This window comes from Betta splendens, chromosome 7, assembly GCF_900634795.4.
Source record: "Betta splendens chromosome 7, fBetSpl5.4, whole genome shotgun sequence".
Lineage (NCBI taxonomy): Eukaryota > Metazoa > Chordata > Actinopteri > Anabantiformes > Osphronemidae > Betta > Betta splendens.
The window spans coordinates 10,743,062-10,767,471 of NC_040887.2; the positions used below are offsets into that span (position 1 = coordinate 10,743,062).

The 24,410-nt window shown below is 49.4% G+C and overlaps 1 protein-coding gene across 2 annotated transcripts in view; it reads right to left on the reverse strand.

The window, feature by feature from the left end:
- Window positions 1–1,384: 1,384 nt before the first annotated feature.
- soga1 (suppressor of glucose, autophagy associated 1) overlaps window positions 1,385–24,410 on the reverse strand; it is a 40,597-nt gene continuing 17,571 nt past the window's right edge. The window contains exons 5-24 of one of the 2 annotated variants that reach the window (XM_029157172.3): window positions 17,448–17,510; window positions 15,834–16,001; window positions 15,571–15,724; window positions 14,943–15,486; window positions 14,562–14,862; window positions 14,268–14,486; window positions 12,148–12,270; window positions 10,933–11,022; window positions 10,586–10,816; window positions 10,365–10,481; window positions 10,114–10,281; window positions 7,315–7,467; window positions 7,023–7,139; window positions 6,553–6,617; window positions 6,312–6,456; window positions 5,677–6,231; window positions 5,322–5,598; window positions 5,015–5,245; window positions 4,549–4,928; window positions 1,385–4,470 (exon numbers count right to left, since the gene is read on the reverse strand). In XM_029157172.3, coding sequence (XP_029013005.1) covers window positions 4,312–4,470; window positions 4,549–4,928; window positions 5,015–5,245; window positions 5,322–5,598; window positions 5,677–6,231; window positions 6,312–6,456; window positions 6,553–6,617; window positions 7,023–7,139; window positions 7,315–7,467; window positions 10,114–10,281; window positions 10,365–10,481; window positions 10,586–10,816; window positions 10,933–11,022; window positions 12,148–12,270; window positions 14,268–14,486; window positions 14,562–14,862; window positions 14,943–15,486; window positions 15,571–15,724; window positions 15,834–16,001; window positions 17,448–17,510 — 4,260 coding nt within the window. In that variant the 3' untranslated portion in view covers window positions 1,385–4,311. Of the gene's footprint in view, window positions 4,471–4,548; window positions 4,929–5,014; window positions 5,246–5,321; window positions 5,599–5,676; window positions 6,232–6,311; window positions 6,457–6,552; window positions 6,618–7,022; window positions 7,140–7,314; window positions 7,468–10,113; window positions 10,282–10,364; window positions 10,482–10,585; window positions 10,817–10,932; window positions 11,023–12,147; window positions 12,274–14,267; window positions 14,487–14,561; window positions 14,863–14,942; window positions 15,487–15,570; window positions 15,725–15,833; window positions 16,002–17,447; window positions 17,511–24,410 lie in introns of both variants that reach the window. The other variant, XM_029157171.3, reaches the window with a different exon arrangement.

Consider the following 24,410-nt stretch of genomic DNA (forward strand, 5'->3'; position numbering starts at 1 on the left):
GTGGAAGTGAAGAAGTGAAGCAGCATTGATGACATAGATGACACCAATAAGTTTGAAGCATGGTCTTTATTATGTGCATATTTAATGACTTATCATAGCCTCAGACCTTCTGATATTAAAAAAAACAGGCTGTAGTTGAGCTTATTGGTCTTTTAGTCCTTTTGCCTCACACAGTATACCACCATCCATTCGTATTGATGACTGGACAGATATGGGAGAAAAGCGCCAGCTCTTAAGTGGCAGCTTTAAGATAAGAGCTGCTCCAACTTCCTGTGGCGCCGACCTGCTTAAACACACACAGATCTGTATCTTCACTCTTCGAGCCTCCTGGGGCAGACGCTGCAGTTATCAGGACACCCTGAGCCCAAAACCTCAGCTAAGTCTGTTCATGAGTTTGACCCAAACTTTACTGTGGGATTGAAGTTCGTTAAATCTTCCTTGTGAAATAATCTCCTTAACCTTCAGTTTGACTGTGAGACTAGAAAAGCCTGAAAGAGATAAAAGAAGGGAAAGTTAGGAGAGATGTTAAGGTTCCTCCTGCAGGTTCACATGGTGAGTTGATTGATTAACGGTCCAATCCTGCAGCCCTAGAGTCCGATATGACTCCTGCAGACGGAGCTCGGCTCAACAGCACTGAAAGAAATCTATAGGACGGGATTTAGATTTAACCAGCCACTGGCGCACAAGAAAATCCATGCTTGCAGTTCACAATCTTTCCTGGGAATGTCAGCACGTCCGCAGCTCCAACATCAGTCATCCAGCAGGTCTGTGGCAAAGAGCCAGATGAGATGATGAGACACTGACTCTGCAGTTCAGTCCAAACAGAAAGGAATTTGTTTAGATGTTTTATTCGTCACTTCCTGTCTGTCGTGTCGCCATCTTATTTGAGCCTCTGCAAACAAACGCACTCTCTCTGCTGCTCATCAGTCGGACGGACAAACCCCTTCTCCTCGCTTTCATGCATATTATTTTGTACAAACAGATTCTGGTGTCACACGCTGTCAGATTACGTTTCCTCCATCTGTCTCACAGCTATTTAACTGATGAATACGTGAATAAACAGCTCATTTCACTGAATCTTTTTTATTTTTTTCCTCTCTTCCACTTTATTGTATTTATGACGCCAGCGTGCCCTGGTGCTCAGACCAAAGGCCAAGGGATAAAATAACTGTTTCTATAGAAAAAAAAATCATAATCAGATTTAAAAATTTAAACTGTTACCCTGTTTTTAATTCTAGCTTTCATATCTCACATTGGCCAAATGCTGAATCGCAGCAAGGCACACAATGAAAAGATAGATCACTAAAAGGGCAGCGTGGACAATAACACACAAGCAAGGGAGGATTTAAAGGATGATCTGTAGATGAAAGAGACCAAAAACGGATCCAAGTTAAATTCCAACATTTATTTGTGAATTCTATGACAAACAGGAGGCAGTCATAATGTCTTCATTTACAAGCTACATCGGTCAAAAAAACAAAGGAAATCCCCTTTTTAAAAATCCACCTCAACTCGTCGGACTTCGGACGATTTCTGCGTCTTTAGCGTTTGTTGCAGGTGTTTGTCGTCGCCTTCCAAAGCGTTCGTATGTACAGAGGGAACGCTCCCGTGCGCGGCAGGAGAGAGCTACACGCTTCCACAGCGACCTGACTTCAGATCAGCTGTTGACATTCAGCTTCTCTCACAGCTGGGAGGAGACGCGTCGCTTTTCAAGTTGCAGTACAAGAGGACACGTTTTGTATGTATTCATATTTTGCTGCCATTGCATTCTGCTTTTACTCAAAGTGTTATAAAAAAAAGGTCTCAAGCGGGTTATATAAAGCGAATATACAGGCTGTCTCTAATAGCTGAGCTCAATTTATTTCCCATGATGTAATAATCATACAAATGTTATGGAAACCCATTAAAAAGGCTGGAAATATCCAGGTCGCTGTTCTGACAGGTGGACACACACACACACGCGGGGAACAATGAGACTCGTGCTTTGTGCCGTACTCATCCGCTGTCGGCTGGTGAAGGCGCGCGACCCGTAAAACGTTTGCCAGTACTTAAAACCTGAGGGGGCGGAGCAAAGGTGACACCTGACACGCAGGCAGGAACGACTGACCAATGACATCAGAGCTGGAGCGACGCTCGAGTCTCGCGCTCGCGGCGCCGTGTTAGATTTTTATAGAAAATAGGTCCATGTTGCAGAAAATACTGGTAGTGAAAACACTAAGAAAATAAATATTTACTTTTCTGTAGTTCCTACTAATGACATAAATAAACCGAACAACAAATTAAGACTTGACGACTGAGGAAGGGGGCGTCATCAGAGGAGCACGGACGCAGCCACGTCATCAGCAGAGAAATAAGCTGGAATCAAACCAAGACATCTTTGTAGGTGAAAGGCACTAAAGTCACCTTCTCGTGGACTAAAGCCCCACTGCACGTGCACCAAATATGTGGAGTGTGTGAATCGTGTGGTCTGTTGCCCTTCGAGGTGTCACAGAGCGAGCGCGTGAGGTAGAACACAATCTGGTTGCGTTTCTAGTTCGTGTCGTTGGACAACGTTGGTCACGTGACGTTTGAGTAAACCGTGCCCGGAACCGGGATGTTTGTGCTTTTAACGTGTAGGAGAACTTTCAATGTCGTACTGTAGATGATGATGCTAATTTATTAGGTGCCATATTAATATTAAGCTGTAGAGCGTTTTATGCTTTGGATGGAGAAACATGGAGGCGCAGCCGCTACTTCTTTTCCTGTGCTCAAACCCAGATCCCTGATGGATGAATCACGTCTTCACAAAGCCAGAATGTGGAAGGAACCAGGCGTGAGCTAAACCTCGTTACATATATACACTCATTTAATGGCAAGGTCCTAGGACTCCTGTGGTCTTGAATCATCGCTTGGTTACGCTGCAGTGGAGATTTAAATAGGTGCACACGTACTGTAATGCCCTATTTAAAACTGCTGAGTCATTGGTGGAGGGCAGGGACTGTGGAGCGCTCAACTGTTCCTCAGACACAGACAGTGGCACAGGAGCGTATGAGCCTGCAGCCGATTGAAGACCACGTAGCACCACGATAACTAAACAGCGAGAACCGAAACAGGCTAATGTATCAGCAACAATATCCATAAAAAAGAAACAAAACAAAAAAATAATTTACCTGTCCAGGAATACAAGAACCCAAAGGTGAGTCTATCTCACAGCTGTAAACCATGCGTCATCTTTCCTTGTGGTTCAGTGCTTGACCTCTGGCCCATAAAACGATAGGCGCTAGAGGCCTGCAGGGTTTCATGTGGTCGTCATCCAGTTTTGGTGTGAGCTGACTATCAGGCACTTTGAACATCAGCTGATTCGTTAGAAAGAGAAACGCGCGGCACAAGGAGGATGGACTGAAAACCACGCTAGTGCTCAGCTTTGACTCGATTCACGGGTGACATTTTATTTGTGATTGTTTTCTTTCTTTCCCAGATGCCGTGTTTCTCCTAAATTTTAATTCAGCAAAGCTCGACAAATATAAAATATCTGAATTAAAACTGTGATTTAATCATGTCTGTAAATTAAAAAAAGTAAAAACTTCGCAGCTCGTAGCTGCCGTTTGGTTTTGCTACAGGTCATAGAGTCGGTGTTGGTACAGTAGCTACAGGATAATAATGGTCCAGCACTGAAGAGCAGACTGAGGAAGTAAGACGAGTATTTGCTGATCCCAACAGTGATGCGCTGGGACGGGTGAACTGGGAATGTCGACATTCCTTGCTTGGATAAAAGGAATGTATTATTAAGTCAACCACTGGACTCAGTGGATGAACAATCAGGTCACTATGATCTGTTCTAAACGTCTGTGTCTCGATCTTCTTTAGAGAGCCAGGGGTTCTTATTGTGAGGCTTTTAAAAACTAGTCTTTTAGACATTTTTAGATCCGCTCACCGGAATGTTTTTGTGCTAATCAATAAAAACTTGCAGCTTCACTGCACGTGTGACAGGCGTCAGAGAGGCATTTTCTCTGGAGGAGTCGCAGAAGGAGACTCGTGCCTGACGCTCAGGATGTGAATCCTTCCAGCTCCCAGCGTGACTCCCGCCCCCTTCGCATGGAAGTGTGCGGCTGCCGGTCCGTCGCGGCGGGAAGGTGACTTCATCAAAGCGTGTTTGAGTTTTCGTGTGTGGATGTGCCGGCTCCGTCCAAAGCCGCGGTGCCTGCGTTGTGTGCGCACGTGGCAGTGGCTTTGTGGGTCTGTGCACGTTGTGTGTGGCAGTGTTGCTCTGCGTCGCGGGTGGTGGGTGCGTATGTACATTCGGTGGCGCGAGAGCGTGGAGCAGAGGCCTCGTCACTCGGTGCAGGCGTCCATCTTGTCCTCGACGGCCGCTGGATCCGATCCCGGCTCCCAGCGGGAGCGGTGCTTGCACTGGCCCGGCGGGTGACGGGGGGCCGCTCTGGACGGGCGGCCGAAGCACGACGACTGGGCCGAGCAGTCGCAGACGGCGTCCTGGGGAACAGATGAGAGCGCGTCAAGTCAAACCAGCGCCTTTAGCTTCCTGTCCCGTGCCGCTTTCACCCGTCTCACCTCCGCCGCGGGCCCGGCGCCGCCCGGGGCCTCCTTCCCCCCCCCCAGGATGCCGACCATCTCCTCCCCCGCCGTCTGTCGGCTCGACCTCTTGTTCACCATCCTGTCGCCGTCGACGCCGTCGCTGCCTCCGCCCGCTCCTGCTGACGCGCATTCGGGCCTGGCCTCGTCCGGCCCACCGAACCCCCCCAGGACGCACGGAGACTCCCTCTGAGGCGGAGGGACCCCTCCCGGGCCGCGCCCGTTGCAGACGCTCCTGAAGAACTCCTGCACAAGGCCTCCGTAGCGCTGGGAGCCGGGATCGGACCCAGCGGCCGCTGCCACGGACGGTTTACCTGCAGCAGGAGGGTGTCGTGCTGGACTGGCGCCCTGACTGGCCCCTGCGGAGACGCGCGTTTAAACCGGAGGGCGACGGTGAATGCATCAATTTTTTTTATTTTTAGTAAACATTCCTAAGCATCGTTACCCCCGTCACCCCTCCACAGCGACTCTGTGCTCCCGGAGTGCTCCACCACGCTGAACAGGCTGCTGAGGCCGTCGGTGAGGCCGCTGAGGACGGGGCTGTCCCTGGTGGTGGTGGAGCGCGCCCAGGCCGAGCCCCCGCCCCCGCCCCCGCCTCCGCCCATGGGCCTCTGCTGGAGGCTCCACAGAGTGCGATCCCGGGTGGTTGGCGTCCGGTCTAGCCTGGAGGTGGAACCTGGAAACAGGAGAGCTGCATCTCACTGACCGAGCCAAACGCTGACCCGTGCGGAACCCACATGTAGGGAAGTTACCAGAGGACACACGGCGCTGCAGCTTGGGCGAGCCGTACTTGGGCGAGCAGCACGGCCGCTCGATGCGGCTGTGCACCTTGTCCAGGGAAGTCGATATCTGCCGCGTCCGCGCCGATGCCAGTGGCGACGAGGCGGCGGCGGTGGAGGACGGCCGAGGGGACCAGGCCTTGGAGTGCAGCCCCGCTCCCCTGCTGCTGCTGGGAAGGTTGTCGGTTTGAAGCCCGATGCTGACGGATTGGGCAGCGGTCTGCGTGGATCTGGTGGACATGCCCACCGACTGGTTGGAGAAGAGGGATGTGATAGTTGGTTTTCAAAGGTTTCTGGGTAGGGTTCATCTGATTTTCCTTTAAATTACCTGACTGCCTGGCTCCTTGCTGGTCTTCCTCTCCAGAGATGAAGAGCGAATGGCCTGACGCACGCAGTTGGTCATCTCCTTCATGTCATCGCTCAGGTTGGCCGACATCTCCCCAATCTCGAGGAAGGCCGGCGAGGGCGCCATCCCATCGACCACGCTGTTGGCCGAGCCGCTCGTGCTGTCGTTGAGCACGCTGGGGACGGAGCTGCCGATGCTCCTGCTCTCCAGCAGCTCCCTGTGCTGCTTAGACAGCGAGCCGAGCCACTGCTCGTATGAGAAGGAGGACGAGGACAGTTGCTGCGGGAGCTCCTGCGCTTCCAGCGTGTCCCAGCCGCTTGCTCCCACGGAGGGGGTGCCGTTCTGGGCCCGTCGAGCCGCGGCCTCCTGGTTTTTCGCGCGATGCTCCATGCGTCGTACGGCGGGAGGGCTGTAGTAGATCCGGATCCCTGTGCGGTCCGGAGCAGTGTAGCTCCTCTGGACCGAGTCCGATGGCGTAACGCTGCACGAGCCACTGGGGCCGTCCCACGTTTTGCAAAAGTTCTCCACCTCTGGTGCCTACGACAGAAGTAATAATAGTAAAACACTTACACCTTTTATTGTTCATCACCAGTTTATCACAAAATTACATCACTAACCTCATTGGTCAGGTAGGTCCAATTCTTCCTGGTGAGGTCACTCACCTCTGGGGGAATCAAAACAGGCAAGAATCCACATTGGATGTGGTTCTGATTGGCTGTTTTGCTGATTTCTGAGTCGTCCAGCTCTGATGTGGATTTGGTCCTTTTCATATAAAACAAACGGCAAAGTCAAAATCATTCAGGACGTCAATTTTAAACTCATTATTGAAGCCACTTGTTCCAAACAAACAAAGTTTACCTAGGTGATCCGGTTCCATTCCGAATGACGGCATCTGCACAGGTCTCACTGCTGGATGGTTTTAACTGTGGGAGGGGAAAAGAAGTAGTACTTGAGTGACCTGCATCACAAAAAATGTCCCCAAGGGGGCGCTGCTGAACCAATAACATGCTAGAAAACTGAACGGGGGAATGGGGATAAGGGACAGACGTCCTCAGAGTATAGAGTTATAAAGCATGCACAAGTGCGCCTGAACACAACCTTCTTCCTTCAACTCTAGATAAAGCTGGGAAAATTTAGCAGATGATGTTCCTGGAGAGGTGCATTCGATCTCATCACTCGATGAACCATCAACGCCCTCCTTATCTCACACGTGCAGCCCTCACCCTTTCATGTCTGATGCTTCGGCTCCTTAGCGCTTGTTATTCTTTCCCATTCCTCCCTCTCTCCCACACACTCGCATGCCCACGCTGCCTCTCAGCCCGTCGTACCTTTGCCTGCTGTGCAGTGGCCTCTCTCACTTTCTGCTCCCACTGAGCTCTCTCCTGACTGAACCTCTCCAGCAGCTCCAGCTTCTCTCTGCCCCAGTTTCTCTCTCCGATCTGGAGCTGGTTGTTCCACCGGGGGAGAGATGAGGAGAGCAGGGCAACGTTGGAGACGGACAGAAACCAAATGATGCTCAGGTGGAAACACAACCCTCATAGGCTTTGAGCTTGTTTTAATCGTCACCTTTAATACAGATGTGAGACTAAGGAGTTTGGTCCCAGTCTGACCAGTAGCTACCTGTTTGGTCAGATCCATCACAGCTGCATACGACTCTGCCAGGAGGTGCTGGTGTTCTTCACGCTCCCTCTTTAACGCCACCTTCAGGTCTGGAGGATCCAGCGCATCAGCGGAGGTCAGGGCTGCTGCTGTTTTACCAGGCTTCGATTCATACTGGAAGGGACAATGTGACAAGACTCATGTGAACGCTGAGCTATGAGTAAAACCTGCATGAATTAATGACAACACTTTGATTCAAGTCTGATTGTTCTCCAACCAAAGGATGACTTGTGGTGCCAGGTTTAAATATAAACGGTAGCACAGTTAATATGTAAGTCTTTAAGAGATGAATGTGAGTATAAATACGTCTGCACACGAGTCATTTGTGTTGGATTATTTCTCACTAACTTGTTCTTATCTCCCTGCTCGAGTTATTGGAATCACAATTTAATGATTTCTCCTCATTCCTTTGGTTTCGTCTCCATTTTAATCCTTCTTCTCCTAATTCTTCTCTATCTCAGGCTGTATTTTTTAGGCTCTGCATAAACCTGGCCTGCTGGAGACTGTCTCATCGCCGCTGCTTTGCTCTCTCCTCCGTTTGAGCCTCGTGGTTCACGCACACCCGACACCAGCATCATCCTCATCATCGTTCGTTTGACAAACAGACACTCCCTCGCACCCCCAGACGCATCAATCCTCTGTCGGTCTGGCTCTGCGACGCTGGCATCCGTGTCTGGCACTAATGGAACCAGCCGGCAGCCAATCACACAAACCCCCGTCTCCTATGGCAACACGGCCTTTCTGGTTAATGATGAGCGCGGCCTAATGAGCCCCGCGTCTTAACGAGCTTCTCCGCTGAGGCGTCGGAGGATGGACGACTGGTGTTTACGGTTCACGACTCGCCGCTTAGCAAGTTAAATTACTCCAGAGCCTCCAACCAAAACCTCGACTACCCGACCTGTTTAGTGAGTTATGAATAAAACAAAAAATTACAACTCTGTAGCGTTTGTAGCCACAAAGAGGGGAAGCGGCAGCAACAAACATCAATTAAACCCACAGGGGTCGATGAGTGGTGAGCGGAAATCAAGAGGAGAACAGTGCAATTATTATTAGTGTTACCCCGATTAGACAAGGCTGAAAAATGATATTTATTCAATGTTTTAAAAACAAGTCCAGGAGGGGGTTTAACTAGACACCATGCTCCTAATTGTCTGGTAACAAACTCTTAATTGCTAAAGCAAACAGCAGTGACCCACATGCGCATTCTGCTCTATGTTAGAAAACATCCCATATGTTTAAGACGAGAGTGATCTGTTAATATTAGCTGCTTCCCACTGCAGCCAACTGCCCCTGATCCATGTTCACGAATAAAAGCTGTCTCTTATACAAGACATGCAGATGAAACATCAAACCATATATTGGTGCAAAACTGTAAGTCTGGTGTAAAGTGCTGTTATTCCTCCCTCCACGAAGGCTGCAGACTGAATAGACGACTCAGACTGCGTGGTCTCACAGACAGCGGGCGGCTGTAACGCGCTCCATGCTCGGGGGCCGACGGCCGAGCGAGGAAAAAGAAAGGAGCCTGTGTTTCCCTGCCGTATCACGCAGGGAAATCATTCCCGCTTCACCAACCGCGTGCTTTCATTAGACCGAACAAGGGCCATAATCTGCTGTCAAGCTGTTCCACAGGTAGGACGGCGTTGGGAATTGACTCGACTCGATGGACGGAGCGACAGCTGGGGTCGCTGCTCGCCGCCGAGCTGCTCTGGCTGCACAGAACCTGCTTTTTACAGTCTGCATTGTTGGCGGAGGGGAATATTGGTTGAGGCTGAGGCATCCAGGCCAGGGCAACACGCTGGCAGGGAGATTCCAGGGCAGAGAGGCGCTCACACACTTACTGAGGCCAATAACAGGCCCAAATATAAACCCTGTGGCTCAGCCTCATTCAATACACAGCTGGATCCTCATTAATATCGGTCCCAGCCGCAACGGACTCAATCTCGTCAAAACACGCGCCAACTGCACATGCAGGAGAGCGCGAGCGTCTTATCTGTCAGTGTCGGCTACAGAGGGAGCTGCCAGAGCCGCGGGAAGACAAACGGTCTCCCGTTCGCCACAACGCCGGGGCAAAATCTCCACCCTCACGGCGATGATTAATGGCTCAGTCACCGCTCATGACTGTGTATTGCTGCGATTTGCTTTACAGCTATTTTTTCCCCTCGTAACAACTTTTTTTCATGTTTTTTTTTTTTTCTAAATCTTATTTGAAGATGAACCGTCAGCGTTGGGTAACTGTTTTGTCTAATTGTTGTCACGCGGTGATCTGTCTTTGGACTGGAGTGAATGTTACAAAGACAACAATACAATTGGACGATATCCGACGTGATCTCCGCGTCCACAGTCCAGCTGTTCCGGCTTCACAGCAGGAACATTGGCTCAAAAGACATCACACAACCGTCCACACGCAAGGACATAATGTCTGTTCTCTCACTGCTGGCTGGGAAAACTCCGACTGCGTTCTGTCTCAGAGGCTGTTAATTAACACCATTACTGCTGCTATGAGGCAGATAGACAAAGGAGGAGAAAGCATTAAAACAATTACTTGCCACCTACAGACCTGGCAAACAGCCAGAGAGGATAAATTAACCACTTAACAGATGGCTTCTCCAGCGAAGAGTCACCAACTGTGTCTGCTGAGTGGAGTTTAACCGCAAAACGGGCATTTGTGCATCTCTAGAAGGTGACGATGGCGGCCGAATGCTCACCCCCAGCTCTTACGCTGCACGAACCGACGGGTTCTTTACCCCCTGGTCCTCCTACCTGTGTTATGAGGCTCTTGAGTTCGGTCCTCTCCACCTCCCACGACGCCTTGGCTTTGGCGAACTGCTGGGTGAGCTCCTGGGAGCCCTGCCGCTCCTGCCGCAGCTCCCCGCTCAGGTCTCGCAGGGCCACCTTCAGGTCTGCCAGGGTGCTGCTCACCACCCTGCACTGCAGGGGGCCACAGGCGCGGGTCAGCGAGCGTCATGTGTAGCGTGCACATGCGTAGCGTGCACATGCGTAGCGCGTCCTACCTTGATGGTCGGGTTGAGCGGCTGCTCGTCGGCAGCAGGCCTCTTGTCGGTCTGGTGGGAGGGGCTTGTCAGGTTCTCTTCCTCCAGCAGCAGGTAGAGATCCTTCAGGCTGTTCATCTAAAAAACAAGCACAAAGCAGCCTTCAGAGGAATACACTGCTATCAAATATTCAGCAGACACCCTCCGCGCGAGGCGTTTCCTTTTTGTAGCCTCTCCCATACCTCCAGGACGTCTTTCCACTCGGTGTCCTTCTTGCAGCCGAGCCTCCACTGTTTGAGGAAGCAGCGTAGCTTGAGGCTGAGCACGAGCAGAGCCTGTTTGAGGTGCTGGGACTCCTGCACCAGCAGGGTCCTCTCCTGGCTCCACAGCCGCTGCTGCAGCCGGGCCTGGAGGCCCAGACTCTGCAGCTGGAAGTCCCGACGGAGCAGCGCTTTCTGGTGCTCCTCCCGGAGCTGCGAGAGCAGAGGCAATTAGAGACGGAGGGGAAGGAGCACAGGGGCCGAAGGTCAGGGATGTTTGTTCACGTCTGTGACTGTGGGTGATGGAGGTGATCGCGCTGCAAACTGACCTGGGTGAGTTTGAGAGGGATTTTTTTTTTCTGAGTGTGTTTCTCCTCTTGAGCAAACTCTTCTGTTTCAGACAAATGGATCTGGTTGGGCTGGAGAAGAGAACGATGGATTTGAGATGATGAGATGCAAAACGTTGGAGGGGGGAAAGACAGGTAGAAGACAAGTGTAGATAAATACATTGGTAGGCAAAATGTAAATAAAGTGAATGCAGATGAGGGCTGCAGAGAGTGGGGATATAAACAGCAGCACTGCATGACCCCCCCAACACCACCTCATCCCATGCCCCTGGTCATGCCCCATTTGGCTGCTGACTGAGTGCAACCCATCGATCCACCCCTGTACCATTAACGTCCCCTTCCACCCTTCACTGGGCTGTGCCCTGCACTGGCCCTCACCCAGGGCGCTCACAGCATCACAGCATCCACTGGCAGCCAGATATATGATACAGTGTGACACGCAGCTACACGGGCAGCTGAGCGTTCCGGTTCTGTCCAAAAAATGGAACTCAAGTTGGAATTCATGCCAAATATATTACAAATGTAGTAAATTATTAGATGGAGCTTATTTTTAAGCCCATGCTTGTCTGTCTCTGTCTAAACTGTCTAGCTGTGTCAGTACTATTTCTACTCATCTCAGCTACAAACGCATCAGTAATATTTGACTTATGGTTAGATATCATTCTTTCTAGATCTAATCTAGAGTCTCCCCCCTCTTTATTCAGGCTCACACAACCCTGGTTACCATGGAGACATGTCACCAATAGTCAGCCAAACAAAGGTCCTTTCTGCGGGTCAGTCACACAGCTGACTGTGAAGTCACCGTTTGTTTATCTACCACCATCAGTAACAGGCTGTATGTGTGTGTGTGTGTGTGTGTGTGTGTGTGTGTGTGTGTGTGTGTGTGTGTGTGTGTGTGTGTGCGCGTGTGTGTGTGTGTGTGTGTGTGTGTGTGTGTGTGTGTGTGTGTGTAGGAAGGAAGCCTTCAACTGACTTTAGCAATGATGTCTATGTGTGTGTGCACAGGAAGAGATGGATGAAGATAAATAGCTGTCTATCACCACTACCAGTGATCCTTTCCTTATGCAAGCAGCCATTCGTGCTACTAGCTTCATGTCATGTTGCAGATGAAAAATGGTTTGTGCTGTCATCCCAGTTTTTCTAGTTTGTATTTTGTGCCTGTCACCATGTGAATGATGGCGATTTGAGGAAACTCACCAGAGCCTCATCTGTCTCCTTCTCGTCCAGTTCCAGTGGAGTAATTTCCTGCTTTTGCACCGTGTCAGTGTTTTCCTCGGTTTGACCCTTCACCTCTGGCTCTGATTGGTCCCTAGAATCAGGCTGCTGTGTGCATGCATGGGCAAGTTAATGAAGAAAAATCAACCAAACCAAATAAAAAACAAAACCAAACAAACAAAACAAATAGAGGACAGAGGGAGAGACGAAGGAGAAGAAGTTGTGGAACAAAAAAGGAGTAAATGTAGGAAGAATACAAAACAAACACAACAATAAGAAAACCAATACAACCATGATGGTGTCCATTTATGAGACAACATTCAGAAAAATGGAAAATGAAAATGATTTATGTATCTCACAAGACAAAGAAAAGGATGTAGAGGAAGAAGAGCTTGGTCAGAGAGGAGAATGAGAGAGTGGAGAAAAGAAAGAACAGGAGAATGGAGGGCAGAATGAACGGCTGAGGGGGGGGGGTCGAGGGAGGGAAGGAGGAGAGATAAGACGAACAGGAAGGCAAGAGAAGGAGTAAGGCGGTTAGGATGGAATGTCAGAGAAAGAGTGCAAAGATCCGAAGGAGATGAGGAAAGAAAGGAAGCAGACACAGGCAGGATACGTGGAGAAGCAGTGAGGGACACGGTCAAGATGAGGAGGCGTGAGGGGTGGACGAGGGGAGGTTTCATTGGGAGGATGCAGGTGAGGCGCAGAAGTCGACGGTTATGGTGCCCGAGCAGAGGGAAGGAGGGAAGGAGGGAAGGAGGAAGGAGAGAGGGGACGGAAAGGGGAAGAGAGATCGGAGGGGTGTTGGGACTCAGAATTGGCCTCTAATGGAGTCTAAACATTGAATTTCACTCAATTAAAAGTGTATAATGTGTTCACAGCTTCTTCCAAACAGTCAAATTAGATTTGATGGGGATCAAAAACACACAAAAGCAAAAGAACTCCTTTAAAAACAGTAAAAACACTAAATTTGTTTGTCTCAATAAACAATTAGTGTTACTAAAAAATAATCCCATTGAGCAAAGAAATGAGCTTCTTCTCTGATTTTGTCTCTTAGGAGAAAAAGGCAGTGGAGTCTGACTGCAGAAAGCTTTGCTGGGACCTATATTGAATTGTATACAGACCAGTCTACACTTGAAATACAATTGATACAATCGATCATAAATCACTGACAATCAGTCATAACCTAAGAATTTCCCAGCGGAGCGTCTCAAACAGAAAATTGTGATTTATGAAGTGTGACTGGAAATCTATCCAGGCTCTGCCGCTCCTCTCCGATCTGAGGGAAACATTTCTGTAGGTTTTCTTACATGTTCCTTGCTCATAAACGACAGACATGAAATCTGGTTTAAGTTTTCAGACTCAGACTGTTTGAGACTCATTCCCCCTTTAAGTGGCTTTGTCTTGTCTATACTGTGGTGTAGTACTGAGAACTGAGGTCTTAACCACTGAAGAGAGGCTAAAATACATAGATCCAAATGTGACTATAGAATTCAACTGAAAACATGTGGATATAAATACTAGTAAATTGGAGGGAGTATTAATGGATCGCATTGCTTGACTGCAATGGATGATAAGCTAGAATTTAACATATGTGGAATTGCTTTAAAATGAAAATACATACATTAATAACCTCACTATGTCCGTGCAACAAACAGTCTCCATTTGAGGCCTAAAGCAGCATCTCTGCCAGGTTAGGAGGCAATTTGACCGCATGCAGAGGACATGGGAGGCATTCTGTGGAAGGATCCACACTGGCATCTCAAATCTGACTTCTGACAATGCCCTTTAGAGCAGAAGCCTCGTTTTTAGGACTGTCGATGCGCTGACAGCAGGACAGACAAGCGTGTGGCTCAGATCGTCGCGCGTCAGATTTGAGCATGCCGTGCAAATCCACCCTTCACTGTGAGGGGAAACCGAAGCGTGTTCAATTGGGATCGCACGCGGGCCAGCCAAGCTAATGGGTCAGCGCCGAAACACAGACACAGCTGGAGAGCAGAAAGCTAGTGACAGGAAGTATAAGCTCAACAAAATAAAAGCTGAAAATCAATGAAAGAAAAGGAGTGACGGGGGTGAGGAAGAGGAGCGTGTGCGCTGCCGTTTACCTTCTCCTCGGCGGCCTTCAGTCTGTCCTGGCCGCCTGCAGAGCGGAGGGAAGGCGAAGAGGCCTCTCCGTCAGCCCGAGGTTCCCTGGCGCCGCTTCGGCCTCTACCCACACTGTCCACGCGCTCCACGAAAGCCTGCAGCTGGGTGTGCAGAGCCTGAAGCCTGCTGGTCAGAGCACCAACCAGCGGCCGATCCGCCAGGTCGGACAGCTCTGAAATCTGAAGACAAAGGGCTCGGTCACGTAGCTTCTTATGTATGTGCTGCACTATAGTTATATGTGCGTTCACAGGTACCTGGCTGTGAGGTTTCTCCAGGTCGCACGGCTCTGCTGCGTCATTGCTGCAGACCTTGTGGTACAGCGATGGGGAAGGGGAGGAGGTGAGGCAGTTGGACTCGGGGGAGGTCAGGAGCTGAATGGCTGTGGAAACCAAGCGAGCCTGGTCCCTCATGGCCAGCAAGGCATCATGGTCCTTCTGCCCCAGGCACTGGGGCAGAGGCGCCGCTCCGCCGGCGCTGTCCTCCATCTTCGTTTTCCGCTCCTTGACCTCCGGGGCGTCGCTCTCGCTTCCCACCGGCTGTCGAAGGTGGAGCGGGCTGCCGGGACAACACAGAACCCTGAAGCACCTCATCGCCTGCGCGTCCTCCGACCGAATGAATTGGAAGCGTCCGCGTACCTGTTCGGGAGGCACTCGGCGGAGTCCCCGGCCTCCGCGTCGGTCTCCAGAGCCAGCCGCGGCGAGGACGGCGAGGGCGAGGAGGCCGGGCCGTGGTACTGGGCCAGGTCGCAGCGCTGCAGGTTGGACAGCAGCACCCGGTTCTCGTACTGCAGCTTCTTCACCTTCCCGCTCAGCTCCCCGACCTGGAGCCGGGCCAGCCGGAGCTCCTCCTCCGGGGCGGGCGCGTCCGTGCTGATCAGCACCGCCCCTTCCTGCGCCGAGTGGACCGAGCCGTCGGCGAGCAGCTCGTCGGCCAGCGACGCCAGCGAGCCGGACGGCGGCGGCGGGAGCTCGGACTTGTAGCGGTTGATCTCGTTCATCAGCAGCTTGTTCTGCTCCTCCAGCTCGATGAGCGACCGCCTCAGCAGCTCCGCTTCCTCCTCCACGAACTGGAGGTGCCGCTGCAGCTCCATGACGGTTTCTGATGACGCGGCTCCGCTGGGCGCCGCGGACCCCCCGGCCCCCAGGCCACCGCCCACACCGCTGAGCTCGTGGTTGCAGTCTACGGACAGAGGTTTAAGAAAATAAAACAAGCACCACACACTAAGAGAACGTGCACGAGGACCTGTAGGAGTTTAAAACCCACCCTGTGGCCCCTTCATTTCATCCATCTCACATCGGAGGCCCCTGTTCTCCACCTCCAGCTCCACAATGCGCCGACTGAGCAGGTTGGCCTCCTCCTCCACCAGCTTCAGGTGAACTCTGATCTCCGCCTCGCGTGTGTGGGGGGAGTCGGCAACCTGGGGGGGGGGGGGGGGGGGGGGGGGGGGGGGGTCATATGACTGAGCTGGTTCTTTGTTCACTATACAAACAGGCTGCACAGTGAACACGCGGGTCACCCTCCCTCACCTCGTCCACAGTGAGCGAGGCGTCTACGTCTCCGTACAGCGACCGGTACTTGGCCAGCTCCTCCTTCATGGCCTCGCTGTCCTTCACCAGCTTGGTCAGCTTCTTGCACATCAGGGCTGATTCCTCTTTGGCAAAGTGGAGCTGACACTTCAGGTCTGAACTGTCCTCCTAAAGTGACGGCACAGAGCGAACAGTGATCACCGACCCGGCACGTGCTGCTTTGGGGGAGATTTATTATTGAAGTTTGCTCAAATGACAGATATGATTGACGCTGTACGCTGGAACTCACGCATAAAGATTTTGACAGAGATGGGAAATAAATAAATGTATGGACACATTTAACGAGACCGCTGACCACTCAAACCACCTCGTACACCAAGTTGCTACTCGTGCAATGTTCAACTTTAAATCCATCCAGACCAACAACATTAAAGGCCTGAACTAAATAAGTGCTGTCTGCTACACAGAAGCCAAAATACACTACTGAACTGGGGTGAAATGGCTTTTTATTCTGCCTTCAAATAAAGAATAAGACAAAGACCTATTTGAGAAAGTTGTGGCTTTAAGCTACCAAACACTGAGGTCAGACTCCGGCTACTTTTATTCCTCAAAAGGCTTCAACAAAAACAAGAGGAGCAGAGACTCCAGCAGACTCGCTCATTTGCGGTTTGCCTCAGACATCGTCCACAAGCTGAAATGAAGATTTACCAGGTCAGAGGGGAAGAAATTACAGAGTCTGACTAGAGTCAGAGTCTGTATGTGAACTACACAAATAAACATCACTAAACTACTACTATGCCATATGATAGATGCAGTGGAAGCAGTGTGATAGTACTGTGATCTGCCGTGAACTATAGGTGTCATGACTGCACAGAGGCCAGTGTAAACGTAGCAGTGAGCGGAGCTGGGCATTGCTTAAAGTTGTCTAGTGTTTTTAAAATGTGATAAATAATGTACAACTTTGCCCGAAACAAAGTCAGGTGTATGTGGTGCTGACCTGATGCGATCCTGTGCAGCTATTCCTCAGAAGCAGCTAAGTGTTTTACAGCCCGTGGAGCGTTTCCAACCACATTAAGCGAGGCGAATTTACAGCCATTTATGGCCTGTGGTCTAGAGAGGAAGGCTCGTGTTGAGACTTACTGCCGTCACCTTCTAGTCCTGCAGCTTTCTCATCCTAAAACCTAGAATGTTGCCTTTTTACATGAACCTGAGGCATGTAAAATGTAGAAATGTAAAGTGGGACTAGGCCTGATTCAAACCGATAGTAGCAGCTATAAGGAGATGGGAGATGGAGACAAGCACAGATGATGATGATGATGATGATGATGATGATGATGATGATTATTTCATGTCTCCCCCCACACAAAAAAGAAAAACCCTCTGTTTGTGAAATTCAATTAATGGGAGGCGTTAAAGGAAGAGAGGGGCTGCTCTGGTGTTAAGTGGCTGCTCGATAATGTGTTCATGTTGGTTCTTGTCCCAAGTAAATGAATGAAAGGACAGAAAATACTTACACAAAAACACTCAACTGAACAAACTGTGTTGGAATGAAACGATAACCCTTCGGGGACTTTAGGGTCTCCACTGTTGGGGGATGAGAGTGCGGTGCTCTACCTGTGGACCCGGCTTCTTGTCGGGCTTGTTGTTGGTTCGGGCTCCTCTTTTCTTCAGGCAGTTCTGCAACAGAGGCACGAGCCGAGCGTTAAGGAGATGTGACACTTGTACCTGAAGGTCCGAGTAACCAGGCGAAGAAAAACAACCCCCCCCACCCACACCCGCAGGGTCACAGCAAAGGCCACAGAGGAGAGGCACGAGATGAGAAACGCCTTACTGGAACAGCAGTCCTTCTGCAAAATGAACAGGTAAGAAATACATAAAAAAGACAAGTTGTCTTGTCTTTTTTCTGTGTCAGGAGCAATAAACAAGGTGTAGTAGGAGTTGTCTCTATGTCTTACACTAAATACTGCAGCTCCTCCCCCTCTCTGTTCTGCTCCAGATGTCATTGCTATGGTAACGCTGATCACTCCCATGGTGGGAAAGGTTTAATCAGCTCAGATAAGATGGAAGACAAGGAGAAAAGCAACAGAGAAAGGAAAACAAAGACATCCTGGGCCACATCATGGTCATAAGGAATAGAATAACAAAACGCTGGCGTTGCATAGCGAGCGACTGCCTCGCTCACTCGCATATTACACCCGACGCTGTTCATCCCTCAGTACATTAGGCTCCCGTAAATCATCATCCTTCCTTCACTTTATTGCCAAAGCCAATGCTGCACACACACACACACACACACACACACACACACACACACACACACACACACACACGACAGACGCAGTGCAAGCAGTTATCTGGCCCAGCCTGTTTCCATGGAAACAAGCCGCTCTCTCTGCAAGAAACCACCGACAGCAAAATAAAATAAATAAGACGAGAGGTGAGAATGGAGGACGGGCTACTTTTTTAAGTGTCCCAACGTGTTTGACACAAATTGCTAAAATGATGTCCCTGACAAGCTCAGAGGATTTCCTACGTCATCTCTAACCAGGTGGAGGAAGGCTGCAGCATCAGCACCTCGCTCTGTCCTGACCTCCTTCCTCTCCCTCGCTCTCCCCAACTTCCTCTCTCTTCATCAGTTTATCAGGGTGCAAACAGTCCATTAATGGCTCTGAACCCACTCATCAATAAGCCTGTTTGATAATGGGAACATTGATTCTGGTTGGAGGTCGAACAGATGTCGGAAACTGTCGGATTGAGGTTTCAGCTGAGCGGCGCTGATGGAGAATGTTGGAAATTAATCAGGGTAGAATCTGACACTGAATGCTGCACCTTTCATCATACAGTAAGTGTGAGGGATACGTGTCCAGTTTCCAGGAAGAGGAAAGAAAGAAGCTCCTGAACTCTCTTCACTTCACTGTCTTTGCTGGTAGTTGATCACCTGCTCCCTGTTTCTCCAAGAGCAGAACCCCATCATTAGTAACACACCTGCTATGGAATTTGCCTGGGACTGAACCGGGCCAGGACAGAAGGATGCTGACTCAGCTCACACACGCCTGTCATCCGTCAGACCCGTTTTGCTCAGTTGCCTCCAGTCATAAGCTAAACGCCGCTCTGAGTCTTAAGCCGCTGACGGATCGAAGAGCAAACTGCATCTGCGAATAACAGCAACACTGTGAGATTCCCTGAAAAGCAACGGGCCCAGTTCGTCTTCACTTCTGTTTTATTGTCACCCTGCTGACGCACACACGTAACGCTCATTGTTCATTATTCATCATGTAAACGCACACACATCTGCTTCTCCTGTTTCCGAACTCACGTCTACACTCACGCCGCAGGTAAGTTGACGTGTTTTGCTGCATGATATGTATCGTATTTTACTTCACAGTCTATTGATGCGCAGAGGGAAACCGGTGAGAGCGGAGAGGGAATGAGGGGGAGGTCACGACAGAGAGAAAGACGTTCCTGGCGTTCCTCCGTCACAGCTGAAGGGGCGCGGCGGCGTGAACCCCCCTCAGTCGGGTTACGCAGCAGGACGGAGATCAACCGCACCAAGAGACGATGATGAAAGCTGTGGAGGTGTGAAGGGGGAGGGTGAGAGCACTGAGGCTAAACGAGGACGGTCAGACGAGAACGTATAAGTCTGGACCTGGAATTTTTAAAACTTCTTTCCCATTTTTTACATCTTGTGCTACAGTACTGCAGGTAAAGTGAAGAATATGACAAAGTGTTTTCCTGTGTTTGGGCGCGTTGCATTTTGAACTGCACATTTTATGTAAAGATTATTAAGAGTTATTCATAAGGAAACAGCAGCCCAAGGCACAGAGGGTCATCTGTAAAGCTTCCCGAGGACAGGAATCAGATTGGTTCACTAGGAAGCAGCGAGCGAGGCTTTGTGGATAGAAATGGATTTATCTGAAGTGAATGCAGCAGCAGAGCCTCAGACCAGTGTGGCCATGGGTCACACACACACACACACACACACTGGAACACAGCCTACACAGCACACAGTCGGTTGCGTAACCAGGGTGTGTGTGTCTGAGAGTCTGATGGATGGAAGAGACGGATGAGCCTGAGCTACAGCAACATCTAAGTGCTCCAGCCCTGAACCATGTCCAGGAAACGTCCAGTTGAGCTAAAAAAAAACCTCATTGGAGCAAGCGTCTCTCTCCACTCATTACTACACGCTGGACACTTTAACACACATTCTGTGGAAACGTTACAACATGATGAGGGAACAAACAGCCGACTCGACTGAGGGTCACAAATACATGCTCAGACAACGTGCGCTTCAGACAACTTACAACAAATCAAGCGGTTTACGGAACATCACCCTGGTGTCATAAATAGATAAACAGCACATGGCTTGTTACTGTCTGCATCCAGGAGCTCTGGAATAAAATCGGCTTGCGGGAAATCCCGAAAGGATTTGGATCGATGATGAATTGAAGTACGAAGTAAGAAGCGAGTGGACGGAGACACAGCCCTGTTCAGCTCTATGCTTAAAGTGTGTTTTTGAATGGACGGCCGTCAACACAGGAGAGGAAGGAAGACGGAGGCGTCTCAGTTTGTGGAGGAGAGAAGGTCACGACCTCGGCCGACTGAGACGGACACCGCGATACCGATCGAGTGCTTTCTACAGGAAAGTCAGCGAAAAGGGAAAATCACACCGACTCTGTGTCTCACAAGGCAATTTGTTGGTATCGACTACATCAGCACCGTCTTGTAGAGTTTTATATTAGTGCCTGGAGGCATTTTAGAGCTCACTTTGCCTGCTTTTGTTTGATTGTTTTATAGGATAATGTTCCATCCACTGCCCTCGATGAAGAATTCAACACTTCACACTTTCCTGTGCTTTATTCGCACTCTCGGCCTTGAGATGTTCCTGTTGAGGCTCAGTCTAACACATGCGTCACGAGCCGCACGCTACTGCAGCGCTCGCATCGCGCCCAGTTGTACCAGCTAATTCCGTGCGCATTCACATGCAAATCCACGGTTTAGACGCGCAGCTCCGCTTTGTGCGCCGAGGATCACAAACGCCATCAGAGGCCAGCGTGTCTTTAAGCGAACGCTAACGCGATTTACCGCGACGGGGATTCAGCTCACATCCGCTTGTATGTATGAGCGCGGCTAACGGACAATTAGCATCACATTAACATAGCATTAGAGCTGCTTCCATCACACCAGCAGTCTACGCTTTCTCTCTCCTCCGACAACAAGGGGCTGGACCAGAACCAGGCTCCTGCTCCTCTTCTGTTTATTTTGGCTCCACTGGCACACACACACACGCACATGCGCACACACACACACATTTGGAAATATGCAAACAAAGGTGAAGATGAAGCGTCACTGAAAGAGAGAAGTGGAGAAGGGAACGATGCTGCTCACTTCCAGCCGCTTCACACACAAGTTAGGTGTGTGTGTGTGTGTGTGTGTGTGTGTGTGTGTGTGTGTGTGTGTGTGTGTGTGTGTTTTAGGTTGTACACAATCAATTACACGCACAAGGACTTGCGTAGGCCTGTGTTTGTGCCCGGCGGATGTTGGAAGCCGAACAGAGCTACATCTGCTAGAATAGACTGAGGGCACGTGTTTGTGCGTTGTGTGTTTGTGTGCTGCTAACATCAAACCTTCACGCCGCACGCCACATGCCTGTCCCAGGCTCACATCCCTCCTCAGGGTCTTACTGTGAGCCGTTCATAACAGAGTGCAGCTGATGTTACTGGTTGTTTTCACTGTAACCTGACGAAGCAGTTATTTTGCTTGGTTAACTGTTAAAGCGGATGAACTTTACACCCACAGTGAGCATAAGAGCCAAGGATGCTTCAAGGACTTATTTTGTCCGAAAAGCATCTTAAAGCACAAGGACAACAGGAGCTGTGACTCTGACTTCCACTGTTATCGGCACCAACCACAGAGTTAGAGGATCCACGTCTAAAGCAGACGCTGCCGGTCTGAGCACGCACAGATGTTTGCTGCAGTGCTCGTTTTGCTGGACCATTGAAACAGACAGTCTCAAGGCTGCGGCTCATTCAGAACGGAGCAGGCTGACGACGGAAACAGCTATTGGAGAAATGCAAGTACACTCCAAACAACCAGACGTACTGGAGACGTGACAGTAGTGTAACACCCTAGTTTGTATAAATCAGGTGAAGTGGAGAAGTGGGTGCGGGAAACAAAAATACTTCAATAGACAAGAAAGGAGCCCAGAGCAGAAATTAATATTTGATTCTCTGACCTCTGGGAAGCAGCATCCATTAATATCCCCCACCTCCCAGCTAACGGTTCAACAACCACAGGCCATTATACGTTACCGTGGCGACGGCTTCTGTCACCATGGCACCCCGTTGGCATCACATCAATGAAAAGGCAGAAAGAGGAAGGAAGGAAAGGATGCAGGAGAAATACATGAGAGAAGGGCTGGGATGGAGGGAAGGACGAAGGGCTTGAGAGTCAGATGTGGAGAGATAAAAGGTGGAAAGAAGAAGACGATTATCTGAATAGCTGAGGAACACACGACACAAGCAAAGTTCTGGTCAGATCAACAAAAGAAATTGAGGAATTAATCATTTGCAGGTCCAGTAAAAAAATGATTAAAATGCAAATCAGTTCATTACTACCAACGGCTAAACAAACAAGCTTTGTCTCTATTTGAGCATCTTCATAAAAAACCTACAGGTTTAATTATAATAACACAGTAATATGAGAATCTTCCTGCAGGCGTTCACTGTATGTTCATTTATTTACACACATTTTTCCTCCAGCTCGTTCTTGTCTTCTCTCAATCATCAAAAATCAATATCTCTGTGTATATTTGAAAATAATATGTTGTAATTCTAATATGATGTAACATGAAACTAGAATAAACATGATTTACGGCTCAATATGTCTACATTTGGTAAAGCTCTTATTTCCGCTAGTCCCTGGATCATTTTAGCAAACAAGATTTCATGGGTTTGTGAGTTAAATAATTACATTTTGCCATAAACTGAGAGAAGTTGATAATTCAAAAAGTTGCTCCTTCCTCATTTAAACTTGAGGATGTTCGTCCCACTCCCACAAACGAACACAGATCTCCACTCTCATAAGTCTGGTTGCTGATAAAGGATTAAAGCTACACTGGTGATGGTGTTTTCTGCTTTGAATCAGTTTAGCCTTGATGCGTGAATAAAATATTCGCTGAATAAACGCCAGTGTCTCACAGTCATTGTGCATCTGTTCGTCTTGTCTCCTGAACGACGGTCTAAATTGTTCCACGTGTGTTTATTTCTAGTTAAACTGGTTAAACTTTTGTTTTCCTTTCTCACTTGCAGGCAGCGCTGCCAGCGGCCGCAGCCATAGAGAAACCATATGTGGTTCAGATGAATCAGAGCACACAAGCTCCATCTGGTGTGTGTGTGTGTGTGTGTGTGTGTGTGTGTGTGTGTGTGTGTGTGTGTGTGTGTGTGTGTGTGTGTGTGTGTGTGTGTGTGTGTGTGTGTGTGTGTGTGTGTGTGTGTGTGTCCCAGCTTTACACAACACCCTGTTTCATCCTATAAATAGAGAGCATCACTCACACCTCCCTGCTTCCTGTTGTCTCTCTGTCTCACTTTACGGGTCATGTTATAGTCCCCACCAGGAGTTAGAAATAAATAAATAATAATAATAATAATAAATAATAAAACTGTTTTTTATTTATTGTTTTGTTTATTTATCATCAGTGAGCAATTTTCTATTTATGAGCTAATGACAGATTCGCAAAAATTGTTGCTCACCCAATCAAATAAAAAAGGTTTAGGAAGTAAAGAAGGGCCACCACTGAATCATAAATTATGTAAACGTATGCAAGGTTGCCTGACTTCTGCTCAGAAGCTCATACATTTACATGTACACTCACACACACACACACACACACACACACACGCACACAGATGTCTGCCTGACCTCCACGTGGCCCCTGCCTTCTCTAAATACATGCTTCACATCTTGAATTAGTCAGGACAGCTTGTCATATGTGGTTTCACACCTGTCACACACGTGTCCGTCATTGTGAGCGGGCTCAGAGAACTCCCAGCCCCCGGAGGAGGGGAGCGTGGGTCGCCCAGTAACTGGCATGTGAACCGCATCACTTATGTCACAGAGTTTGTCTTAGTGAAAGCTGCACATATTAGGCTATAACATTAACAAGAAAAGGTTGATCACAATAAATCACTCATGGTAAACAATTACACTGAATACATGCAGTGGGTACAGGACTTCCTGTGCCACAGTGGAGGCCCACAGGAAACCATTTTGTGTTTTGTAAAAGCTAACCAGATGCTTTGTGCCTTGAATAGAAGCAGCCTGTTTGATCTCCCAGACAGGGGAACAAAGCCTGACTCTGATGGACGTGTCAGGGCTCTGGTGACCTTCAGGTCTGTCTGACAGTTCACACAGAAAATAGAAAAATATCAAACATCAGACGTAAAGGTTTCCTTCTCAGACTTAATCTAAGTCTGTGAGGGAAGGAAGGTGTCGTGACCTTGTCCCCAGTGAGAAGTCATCTTATAGAAGACTGAACAGTACAGCTTCTGAATGAAAATTAATAGTGAACTAAGCCACATC